The sequence below is a fragment of the Malus sylvestris genome, chromosome 3, assembly GCF_916048215.2.
Source record: "Malus sylvestris chromosome 3, drMalSylv7.2, whole genome shotgun sequence".
NCBI classification, from domain to species: Eukaryota; Viridiplantae; Streptophyta; class Magnoliopsida; order Rosales; family Rosaceae; genus Malus; species Malus sylvestris.
Genome location: NC_062262.1, coordinates 34,689,047 through 34,702,163, shown reverse-complemented (window position 1 = coordinate 34,702,163; position 13,117 = coordinate 34,689,047). Strand labels below are relative to the sequence as shown.

Below are 13,117 nucleotides of genomic sequence, written 5' to 3'. Positions count from 1 at the left end.
AATTAACAATAATTATATATGAGAATACTGGTCCATGATGAAGACTTATAAGGTGGTATGTGAATATCGCATTGCTTTGTGTGGAGCATACCATGAGTAAAGAGCTATATTGCTCCATGGTAATAATCATAAAGGCTGTTATCGCACATGATCAGTTGATTTAGCGTAACTCGGTTTTCATTTAGTTAGAGATCTCTTGTTCATCTCACTAGAAAAACTTATATAACACAAGTCATCGTGACAGTAGTGTCTCGTGCTATGTAAATTGTTTTCTCGACTCACAAGCAATTTGTTCTCTCTCACCTCATGAGAAGTAGTGATGTGATGCAATTATTTATTTATTTTTAACAAATGATATTATCTATACTAAAAGCGGAGGGGGTCGACTTAGCCTCGCAATTGGGCTAGCAATAATGTGGTTCAAATTTATCTTTGGTGAGAATCAAACCTAAATAGTAAAAAGGAAAACCATTAAACCGTAATCTAAGTGGCAAAACATATTTTTAAATACCCTAATTATTAATTGAAATATCAATTGTAATCTTTGAGTATTAATTGCTAGTGGTGTTCAAGATCGAAGCTACCTAAACCTACCGATCCAATTCAATTTTCAATTTAACACTTCTTATAAAAATAAAAATAAACTTCCATTGGTTTTGAAGATTTGGCAGAGTAAATTGGATCTCTTAAATTTAGAATCGACATGATTGGATCGGATGACAAATTTGCTACGAGAATCTAAAAATATCTAATATTCCAATCTAATATAATTATCGTATTACGAACAAGTTAAGTTCTTTGATGAAACGTGAACATGCGATTTAATATACACTAAACCAAATGCGCAGTGTCCAAATATTATTGGCACCCCTTTAGCGAATTTGTAATCATTTCCTATGCAATGATCACTCTAACTCTTTCTTTTTTTTTCTTTTTTTTTTTTAAACACATTACTCTATTTCACTTTGCATGAAATATTCAAAACCCTAACGCAAGGAACGTAGATTATGAGAATGATTAAGGACATTCTTCACTCACAAATTAAGAAATCGTTCCAACTAATCATACCCATCATCAATTATAGTTATAGATGACAGATTCAGGATTCGGACATTTGGGGTCCCAATATCAAAGGTCTAAGTTTTTTAATAAAAACAAAGCGTAAAGACTAGCACAAAAAAAATTTAAATTTATTCACTGAGGCATTTCGTTGAATACTTAGTGGATTTGTTGTTGTCATTTGAAGGGTTCTCCAAAGACCTTCATATGTATATTTAGCCGAATTTCGAATGATCCTGGAACTACCTTGGTTTCAATGTACATCCGCCATTTTTAGGTTTTCTTGCGTCCCATACATATAGAGTATGATGCATAACTAATTAATATATAATACTACACAGTCGCTTGTTTCTTAAGCTTATCGAATCATACCACCAATCCACAGATAATATTAATAATTTTATAAAAATTAAGTCGAAATGGTTCAGAGTCAGCTTAAAATGTGCATTATGGTAGGTGGGGAATTTCAATCCCAGCTTAGTTAAATCAGTTTCGGATATCCTAACTGGTCAACTAATTTTCTTATTCTCTCATTAAAAAATAAATAATAGATAAAAAAACTTGTTTAGAAAAAGTCTCAGTTTTGATTAACATGGATAGTAAAGACGATATACATTTGTGATAAGTTTGATATCTGTAGTGAAAAGTTATTCTCCTGATTGTGGTTTAGCTCCGTTGTGACACTGTGAGTATATTATAAAGTCTTTGTATGTATCATGTAATTTAGTAAAATAAAAAGTAAAAATATTGACGAAGTTCTGGTAATGCTAGTTGAAGTTTAAAATTAAATAAAAATAAAATAGATAATTGGGGTTTGAAGGATCAACAAAGGATGCATGGCTTAAGAACATATTAGCAATATATGTGTTTTAAAATAATCTCGGCTATTCAAGAATATTCTCAGGTGTTTGTCAATGGAATTTCTGCATGCGTAATAAATAAAAGAATACAATTTTAGACCAATAAATTTAAGTTCCTCTACCAAAAGAAAAACAAAACTACTGCATGCTTATATTTTGTTAGGTCAAATCTTTTTCGTGATTCTTGTGGTTAGATACTACTTTTAAATCGACCTTTGTTGTGAAAACACTGTTAATATTAACTCAACTATTCATCTAAAAGAAAACAAAATTTAATGTTTGCATAATAATTGATTATTCTAATCTAGATACGGTGATATACTCTGTGATTTTTCAAGTCTTAGTTTTGGACTCTTACACTATGTTTGGATGAGGGAAATAAACTTGGAATTTGGATAAAAGTCAGAATTTATAAATTGACACGCACAAATTCCCTTGTTTGGATTTATAACATAGAAATTTAAAATTTCCGCGTGGAAAAAAAACTTAGAATTTGGGGCCTCCAATTTCCAAGTTTAAATTCCATGTAAATATGTGTCATTTCCCAATTTCTATGATTGGGAGTTTAAAATTAACAAATTCCGTTTTCAATTCCATTGTTTTTTTAAGTTAACCAAACAACAAAATTCACAAATTCTAGAAAATAAAATCTCTTCATTTCAATTTCCGTCATTTTAAAATTCCTTTGTAATCTTAAATTTCTTCATCCAAACATAATGTTAGCCCTCTTGAGGTGGGAATTGGGATATGCCCGAGGACGGCTAGTTAGATAATATGAACCTTGTAATTTTTATTTTATTTTATTTTTATAATTGTTCTAAAAATAAAAAAATTTCATGTCCATATGCCGCTTTATGATTGGTTGAGGTATTCAATGAAAACTAAAATGACACTTTTGCCCCTACATATGACATAATACTGAGGGAAATTCAATTTGGACCATTTTGATATCGACCGTCATTGATAACGAATTTCACCACAAGATTACGATTAGTAGCTTTTTCACCACAAAAGCCAATTTAAAAATAAAGTATCACTATAGGGATTACGAAAAAAAATTTGACCTATTTTGTTATTTGTTTCTTGGATAATAAGAAATTGCATGACGTAGGATTCGTGTGCAAGTTAGCACAAATTAGCACAAATATTCTTTTTTTTTCTTCGAATTTTAATACCATCACACGCAATACCTTGTTGGGACGATCTGAAATAATTGTGTCCATGTGATGTGGGATATGTTGAGGCAATCACAAGAAAAGGAATTTCTATTCCCTTTTTGTAATGACATAAAACAATTTTTTGATCAATCATTAACTTATTTAATATTATAAGATAAGGCTTGTACAAAGAGAAATTTATATGCGTGTTGGAAACGTGATCACGTGTTATCATCAAAATGTTATAATATGAGTAGACGATAAGGTTGATAAGTTACATTTTTGTTGTTTCTAAACTTGACTTCCACTCTTCATGCTTGCCAAACGAAAAGAAATAATGTTTCACTTTCTATACAGTCATCATGGCTTTGTCTTGTTTGTTATATTAATAAAAAAAAATTATACGTGTATGTTATATTTAAATGAAATAATAAAATCACGTGACAATAATTTAAATACAAATTTTTTTTTGCTCCGTACATAATGCCAAGAAGATTGTTGAGCCAAGGGTAGTGCTATTCACACATCCCATTTTACCTCTCACACACCCTTGTTAAATTTTTGTCCATTGATCTTCTTCAATTCATTCGATCCGACGGCCGGAAATTGAGAAGGGTGTGTGAGAGGTAAAAATGGGTGTGTAGATAGCACCACCCTTGAGCCAGTTGGAGGTAGTTTGGTGTTCAAGTTGGTTCCTCCTTGTATCTTACAACAACTTGAGTAGTGAGAGGTGGTCTTTTTTTTGAGAGATTGAAAGCTTCAATTCTTAAGATAGAGTGCACACAAACAAGTTTAGGCTTTGCCACCTTGAGGTGTACGTTTCCTCTATTTGGAGGCATGAGCCATTAGCATTGCTTTTGTTGATTCACAAACAATTGGTGACCGAATCAGGTTGTAGCTCATGTAGTTAAAAACGATCTGATTTTACTTTGAGAATCCTCGAGTTTGTAGTTAAAATGATTAATTTCATTTCTGCTCAATGTATATTGAGGAGGGGAGAGGGGGCATTATTGGGTCCAATCATACATATTCAGGAGATTCTATATGCAATCCAACTACAATCAAAATCTAATCCGATCCAATTGTCAGCTGAACCCATTTGTAACTCAAAGTGATTAAAAACAATTACACTTTTAATAAGGAAAACTAACGAAAAGTAAAAAAAAAAAACTTTAGTTTTAATGAAAAATAACAAATAAAGGTGTAGTGAATAATATCAGGAAAATGTAAAATTGTAATTTTTCGTTAAAAGTGAATAGTACCGGGAGTATTTCGTTAAAACTTTCCTTTTAATATCTGTTGAGATTGTGTATTAGATCCTATCAAACCTATTTTTGGACAATTTATTTTATCCTATAACCTATTAGAAAAGAGAGATTTTCGTGCAATCAATAGAGCCCAAAAGCCTGCTGAAACATCTTGTCAAACTTTCACATATTAAATCCATTGGGCCTAGCGGCCTAGGTTAGTTACGTTGGAGGCATGCCCATTTTCACAACTCGGATTTTAATTGCTTTGCGTACGTAGGTTGTACACGGTCTCTCTTTTCGACTTGAAAAAAATTAACTAGATGATATCTTAAACTAATCATACATTATCATATTAATGTTATTTTTTCGTAATTAACTATAAATATCACCGCTTTGCATACTTGTGCTTGTACATGGTCTTCTCTTCTCAACTTGAGAACGACTAATCAAATGATTCTTAAACCAATCATACATTATCATATTGCTGTCATTCTTCATGATTAACCATGGATATCACCAGTGTTATATACCGGATAAAGAAACATTTCTCATTGGTAACCGATCATTCTATTTGTCTCACTCATCAAGTGCACATAAAGACACTGAGCCATGATAATATTCTGATTAGATAATTTTCCCCCCCCTCAGCTGAGTCACTGTGATATCATGTAGTTGTGTAGTTGTAGAAAATTCGAAGCAGACAACGTATCCTAATGGCTAACCGTGATTAGAAAATTAAACGAAAACACAGGGGGGCTGGCATTTAGGACTTAGGAGTTGAATTATAATCAACGGCATATGATTAAGAATTAAAATGCATTATGAGTTGCCAAACTGTGTTGGAAACTGGACATGTGTATTATTAATATTGGGGGTGACGATCTTTAGGAATTCTTGTCTCATTCTATTTCCTCGTAAATATAGTTTTTTATTCATTGATTTGTGAATCTCAAGGCAATGGCTATCCGTAAAGGCGGAGAAGTAGTGATATGTGATGTCACTTTTAAAAATAAAAAAAAATTTCAGACAAGTTTTTATAGGGGTTACTTCGTAATGGATTTAATGATCCAAATGTCTATCTTTTAGGTATTTTTTAAAAAATCATTAATATCTACTAAAAATCATCCAAATATAAAACTACATAACCGTTGGATTAAGAGTTTAGGGTTGCTTTGTATAGCCGTATTCGTCCATTTTATCACTATAAATAAATGTTTAATGATTTTGAATTTATCTAATTTTTTGCAATGATGATCTATGTATGATGTTCTAAAAGATAGACAATTCAGATAGTTAAAGTACATTACGGAGTAGGCCTTACAGAAACGTGTGTAAAAAGTAGTGCTACAAATTCAACCCGTTAATATTCATAAAAATATAGAATAAAATAGTTAAGTCTGGTAAGTGGTAGCTATAAGCTCAACTTGGAAACGACTTCACAATCAAAAGTAAGAAAATGTTCGAAATAACTTATTGGTTAACCATATATCTTTGAATTTAAATATTTTATTGTGAAAAAGTGTTACGTTTTAAACGGGACAATAATATTTTAATTTGGTAGATTTTGGTGCATGCATATTAACATGTGGAACTTTATTACAATGTGTTAAATTCAAATGAAAAGGTTGAAAAAGGACATCTTCTATGCTAAAAATCATTGATATGTTAAAAGGTGGGTTCATTTTGACGAAAAATGGAGAGTTTGTGCTACTTTTAATTGTATTGCCGTGCGTTTTAGTATTCTAACAAATATGTGTTAAGTTCCGGCGAAATGTTGCAATGTCATTCTTGTTGTAGGAAAGTGGGCAAGACTTGGACAGGGCTTGGCCTTGGAAAAGAGAGACACACACGTAGTGTTTTTTTTTTTTTTTTTTTTTGAGAAAGGGCGATAGCATTTCATTCATCCAAATCAAGGGATCATTACAACAAAACATCTTTCAAAAGGGGGTCTAGAATCAGATTTGGGGGGATCCCATTCCAGGTACAATTGGAATTTGAAATAAGAGCATAGTGCGCTAGCCAGTGGGCATAACCATTTGCTTGACGACGAACACAGGTGGAAACAGCTCCAGTGACTGAGGCAAGAAGCGCATTTGAATCCTCAATAATGTGCCTAATGATAGACAAATTAATGGAGGGATCATTAAGCGTTGCCACAATCTGGAGAGAATCGCTTTCTAACATGAAATTTTGAAAACCCCTTTTGAGTCACCAACAAAGCACCCTCTCTAGCAGCCAACGTCTTACTAACTAGATGAAAGCCAATATGATCAAAAGTTTTTGTCAATCTCGCCACAAAAACACCCTGATCATCCTGGATCACCATGCCAATACCTCCCCATTTGGACTGCTTATTGCACATACCATCAGTGTTGATTTTGAGCATGGAAGTGGGAGGGCAAGACCAATGAGAAGTAGTAGGAGGAGAATGAGGGGAGGGGTGACAAGGCAAATAACGGTTATATTCTTGCCACCAACAGAGACAGCGAGATAGGACAATATCAGGATTTTCAACCTTATCATTCCAAAGCTTCTCGTTCCTTGCTCCCCAAATAGCCCACATCACCATAAGGCAAACATCGAAATTAAGGGCTAAAAAGTGCTCAGCCTAAAGAACTATACAACTCAGCAAATCCAAAGGGTGAGACTCATATGGATGACCAACCACATGCATTTGGCAAAAGCACAGTCCCTCATCACATGCGAGGTAGATTCTTCAGGGGCGCCACATAGAGAGCAAAGAAGATCATAATTAACCCTCTTTTTTCTCAGGTTCATCTTGGTGGGGATAATATCTCTAGAAATTTTCCAAGTACAAATTTTAACCTTGGTAGGCACCCTGGCTGCTTAGAGTTTCTTCCAGAGCAAACCTAAGGAATTCACATTAGAGGATGTCGAGGGAGCCTCCATTCGCTGTTGCAAAGAATCTCGTGCAATATGGTATGCACTCTTAACCGTAAATGAACCTTTTTTGTCATAATGCCAGATCAACCGATCATCTGGGCAACGAATGCTAAGTGGAAGAGACAAAATCGCATCAGATTCAATGAAAATACTCTTAACAAGTGGTACCTTTAAGCACCAGTATGATCGATGAGATCCATGACATAAAACACCCTACATGATGGAGGTTTTAGGGAGAAAATTTTAAGACTCGAAGGCAAAGGGAGTCATTGGTCATTCCAAATGTAAATTGAATCTCAAGAAGCGTCCAACTTGATCATAGCCTCAAGGAATGAGCAATGAGGAAAATATTTAGCTTTCAGCACGCGCAAAACCAAAGAAGAAGACTCAGAAATAAGCTTTCAACCTTGTTTGGCTAGGAGGCCAATGTTAAAAGCATATAAGTTCTTGAATCCCAAACCACCATCACTCATTGGAAGACATAGTTTATCCCAGGCCAACCAATGAATTTTTCGTGCATCACCGGCACCACCCCACCAAAACTTTGCCACTAGCTGATTTAAATCATCACAAAAGGATTTGGGGAGAAGGTAGCAGCTCATTGAGTAGAGGGGGATGAATTAAGCCACTACCTTGACAAAATTCTCTCTACCAACATCACTGAGAAGATTTCATTTCCAACCATGCAACCGTTTCCAAAGGCGTTCCTTGATATTGTTGAAGCAAACACTCTTTTTGTGGCCCACAAGCGTAGGAAGCCATAAGTATTTATCATGTTTCTCAGTCCAAGAGACACCCAACACACGGGCTAAGTTTAGCTGAGAGTTTCAGTTCAGGTTCTTGCTGAAACAGACATAACTTTTCAATAGGTTGACCATTTACCTCGATGCTCGTTCATATACCCTAAGAGTGGACCGGATTTCCTCACATGTTGCCTTACACGCAAAAGAGTAAAGCATGCTATCATCAGCAAAATACAGATGTGAATGATGAGGGCATTACGATAAACTTTAATACCAAAAATCTGATTATCCCTTTCCTTTTTTGCAATTAGAGCGGAAAGACCCTTCGCGCATAAGAGAGAGAGATATGATGACAACGGGTCTCCCTGCTTAAGACCCCTGGATGGATGGAGGTACCCTTTAGGCTCCCCGTTGATAAGAAAAGCAAAGGAAACCGAACTCACACATGCCATGATGAGATTCATCCACTTTGTCAAAAAGCCCAGCTTCAGTAGGACCTTTTCCAAATAGGACCACTCAGTCCTATCGTAGGCCTTACTCATATCGAGCTTAAGGCCATAAAGCCCTTCATACCTTGGCGTCATCGCTTTAGATAGTGGGCAACCTTAGTGGCAAAGACAGAATTGTCAGAAATCTGTCTACCGGGTACAAAAGCACTTTGGTTTGAGGAGATTAACTCTGGCATGAAGGCTTTCATATGGTTTGTCATGACCTTGGAAGCAATTTTGCAGAGCACATTACATAGGCTTATAGGGCGAAAATGACGCATTTCAGTAAGGTGACTTTGCTTTGGAATAAGGGCAACATGAGTGTAATTGATTTTCTTAAGCATCTTCCCAAAAAAGAGGAAATATTTGATAGCCAGAGAAACGTCTTTCCTAACAATGTCCTCATATTTTTGAAAGAACAGTAGCGAAAAGCCATCCGAGCCCGGGGATGCATATCGAAGAGAGCAGCCTTGATCTTCGCTTTTGAAAAATCCTCATTCAAAGAGGTATATAAAGGTATTTGTTAATGCCCCCAACTTGTATAGAGATGTTAATTCTCCCATAAACTTTTATAAATAGCCAATTATTCACCTGACATCATAATTTTAAAATATTTTATCTAATTTTTCATTCGTTTTGATCATGTGAACAATTAAAAGAATGAAAATTGGTGATAACCATATGGTGACAAAAAGAATGAAAATTGAATGAGAAATTTTGAAATCTAACATTAGGAAGGAAATTGACTATTTATAAAATTTTAGGTAGGCAATTGACTAAAGTTAAAGTTTAGGAGGAGATTAGCAAATTATAAAAGTTTAGGTAAGGTAATCGGTTAAAATTAAAATTTAGTGAAAAAATTAGCAGCTCTATACAAATTCGGGACAAAACCGACAAATATCTCTTTCAGAAATGACACGCACGAGGCGGTTGTTGTGGGCGTGCGGAAGTAACCAACCACCTTCTCACAGCTTGCCGCCATTTTCATCAACAGTCAACCTGGTTGGCTGGAATAAACTATCCAACCACAGTAAGCACTTCTTTACTGCCGCAGTAAGGACTTTCCTCCGCCGCACCATGCCCATCCAAACAGCTCCTTATGAAACACTAATGTCCTCCTCCTTCCTCTTCCTCCTCCTCCTCCTCCTCTCCTCCTCCCCTACCCCATCTCTCTCCCAGCTAAACTCCACCGCTCCATGCCCCCTCAACTTCACCATCCTCCGCCAGTTCAACCCGGGCTCCCATAACCGCCGCCGCTTCGACCTCAACACCGGGTGCCAGTACTTCATCCAGGGCCTCCGCCTCGTCGACTCCGAGTACCTCCGCCGCACCGGCAACTTCCTTCCCCCACCCAACGCCTCCGAGTCCTGCTGGGCGGACTACCAAGCCCTAGCCTCCGAGCTCGTCCCCAATTTCGACATTCGGGCCAACTGCGGCTTCCAGACCAGCTGGATCTCCGAAGGATGCACGAACGTCTCCACCAGGTCCCAATTCGAATCCCAAGTCGGAAACACCTCGCTCAACGACGTCGCCTCCGCCTGCAACCAGTCTCTCGGAAATGGATCGCCCTGCGCCCTCTGCACCACCCGAATGACCTCGCAGAGCTCGTTCTTGACCGGCGAGTCCGTCGGAAACATCTCCACCTGCACGTTTTACCCGTCCATTTACGTGGCGGCTTTCCTCGCACCGACCGATATGGGCACCGCCGAGTGCTTGTTCGCGCTCAGAACCCTGGCGGAGGGATCCGGTAAGAAGAAAAAGAAGGTAATTTTGATTGTATTGGTTGCTTGCGGTGTCGGATTGCTGATTGTGATCGCCGGCATTTGGTTTTTGTGGCATAAATATAAAGACTTCAGGGCTAAGAAGAGGAAAAAAGATATTAGTGATAAAATCGAACAGGGATTAGGTTCTGCTTTAGAGTCGATTAGTGGAAGTACTAATGTAATTAAGTTTAAATACGAAGAGATTAGTGCTGCAACTAAGAATTTCTCCAGGGACAATGTAATTGGGAGAGGAGGATATGGAAATGTGTACAAGGGAATTCTGGATGATGGTTCTGAAGTTGCATTGAAGAGGTTCAAGAACTGCTCGGCTGCTGGCGACACAATTTTCGCGCACGAGGTTGAGGTGATTGCGAGTGTTAGGCACGTCAATCTCGTTGCATTGAGAGGTTATTGTATTGCCAATACTCCTTTGATGGGTCACCAGAGGATCATTGTGTGTGATTTGATGAAGAATGGAAGTCTCCACGACCATTTGTTCGGGTCGTTTGAGATCAAGCTCAGTTGGCCAATTCGTCAGAGGATTGCGCTGGGCATGGCGAGGGGATTGGCTTATTTGCATTACGGGGCTCAACCAACTATTATCCATAGGGACATCAAAGCTAATAACATACTCTTGGATGAGACATTCGAGGCCAAGGTAGCAGATTTTGGGCTCGCGAAGTTTACACCTGAGGGAATGACGCATTTGAGCACGAGGGTGGCTGGAACAATGGGTTATGTTGCTCCAGAGTATGCGTTGTATGGACAGTTGACGGATAAAACTGATGTGTATAGTTTTGGTGTTGTGCTTCTTGAGCTTTTGAGTGGAAAGAAGGCGCTCCATGTGAGTAATGATAGTCAGCCTTCACTTGTAACTGATTGGGCGTGGGAGTTGGTGAGGAAAGGAAGACCGCTAGATGTTATTGAAAATGATATGCCGGAGAAGGGTGCACCCGAAGTTCTAGAGAAGTATGTATTGATTGCCGTTCTTTGTTCTCATCCGCAGTTGCATGCTAGGCCAACGATGGATCAGGCTGTGAAAATGTTGGAAACAGGTATATCGGTTCCATCAATTCCAGAAAGACCAATTCCCATTGTGTCAGATATTGACGATATTGAAAGATACAGCAGCAGTGGTTCAATCCAGCTCTCTACGACATGTGGTTTTCAGACTTATAAATTCGAAAGTAACCTACCTTCTAGCCCTAATGGAGACGGGGAAAGCTCCCATAGCAGATAGAAGGGTTGTGACTTGTAAGTTAATTAACTCAAAGATGAAAGGACTAGTGACTCTTTGTCTTTGACACATTCCACTAACAGGTATGTTCACCCTGATTTGTTTGTTGGTGCAGATTGTGTGGTTTTTGTGATGAAATTTCTCACTGTGAATGTGATATGTATGATTAAAGCCGATTCTCACTGTAAAGTTCTCACTGTGAATATAATCTCCCTTTCCAATATCGACCAAATTTCCTGTTTAGAGATTCTTTTCAAGTTTGAAGTAGTGAACTAATTGGACTGAAGACTGCAAATACTAGTTTATCTCGAGGGAAGTGATTTTTAGACGCAAACTTAGACCTGGTTTGGTACTCAGGTCATTTTGAAAAAAAGCTGGTATAAAAAAAAGCTAGCTGAGAGTTTTTTTATGTTTGGTAAACATTCAGTTTCAGCTTTTTTTCATAATTTTGGGTGAAAAAAGCCAAAAACAAGTAGCTGCAAAACCCAGCTTTGAAAAACCGGTTTTTTTTCACATCTGTTTTACATAAAAGTTTACCAGACATTATAATACTGCTTTTTTTTTTCAAAAGCATTTTTACAAAAAAGTTTACCAAACACTTTACAGCTTTATTTCACAACCGTTTATTCTCACAGAACAGCAGAATAAATTTTTTTTTCAAAACACAGCAATACCAAACTAGCCATTACTCTCGATACATGCCCCTACTTATTTGTACCCTTTGAATTGAATCAATCAAAGAAAAATCGATGGACATAAATACACATGTGCAGAGAACGGATATCATTCTCTATCTTAATTACAGGGAATCTGGGGTTTTTTTTGGCCTTCGTGATCATACATCTTTAAATATGAATAGATCTACAGATCTGTCAGTCATTTGATTTTGTGTTCCTATCTTGATTTCTGGGTTACAGACAAATGGAGTCTTGTTGCAACGTGGGTGCCTGATCCCTACATCCCAACTACCACACTTAGAATAGCTGCAATACCCGACGTTTCAACTCCTCAACCACTGAATTATTAGTTTATAACATGTAAATTAATAACACCGTCACCACCACCATCACCGCATGAGGATTGATCTAACCAGAAATAGAAAAGTTACAAAACAATAACTTTCCTATTTAATTCAAGGTGCAAGGCTGTAAGCCTGAAAAGATCCTGATGTTTTTGTCTATTTCTGTCTAAGGTGGAATTGTGAATCCGATAAAATTAACTTGATTAAGATCTAGTAGTTGACAATTTTTTTTAATATAATTAGTTTAATGTCATTAATTAATTATTTTCATCTTTCTTTTTGTTCATAGAGAGCCAAAAAAGAAGCTCAAAGAAAGGTTAATTTTTTTTCTGCAAAGAATGGTTGTTCAGTGATTGAGAGTTTGTTTGAAAGAGTTTTTAAAATGACTGAAAACGCTTTTAGATAAAATATTTTGGGTTTCAAAAGCACTTAAATGTTTTCTGCAAGAAATACCAGTCATGTGATTCTTTTAGGGTTTAGGAAGCACTTTGAGTGTTTTTTTAGAATTTACTTACATTTTTAAGAAGATTGGTTCCAAAAATAGTTTAATAAAAAACATTTTCAATCATTTTGAAACATTTCTAAACGAGTTAAGAAATTTTGTGCTAAAAAAGTGATATTATCGTCGGTATACT

The 13,117-nt window shown here is 36.7% G+C and overlaps 1 protein-coding gene across 1 annotated transcript; it reads left to right on the top strand.

Moving 5' to 3' along the window:
- Window positions 1-9,405: 9,405 nt before the first annotated feature.
- Window positions 9,406-11,684, top strand: LOC126614819 (probable LRR receptor-like serine/threonine-protein kinase RKF3). Its single transcript, XM_050282491.1, has one exon. It carries the CDS (start codon window positions 9,539-9,541, stop codon window positions 11,462-11,464), a length of 1,926 nt encoding a protein of 641 aa, XP_050138448.1. The 5' UTR covers window positions 9,406-9,538; the 3' UTR covers window positions 11,465-11,684.
- The last annotated feature ends 1,433 nt before the right edge of the window (window positions 11,685-13,117 follow it).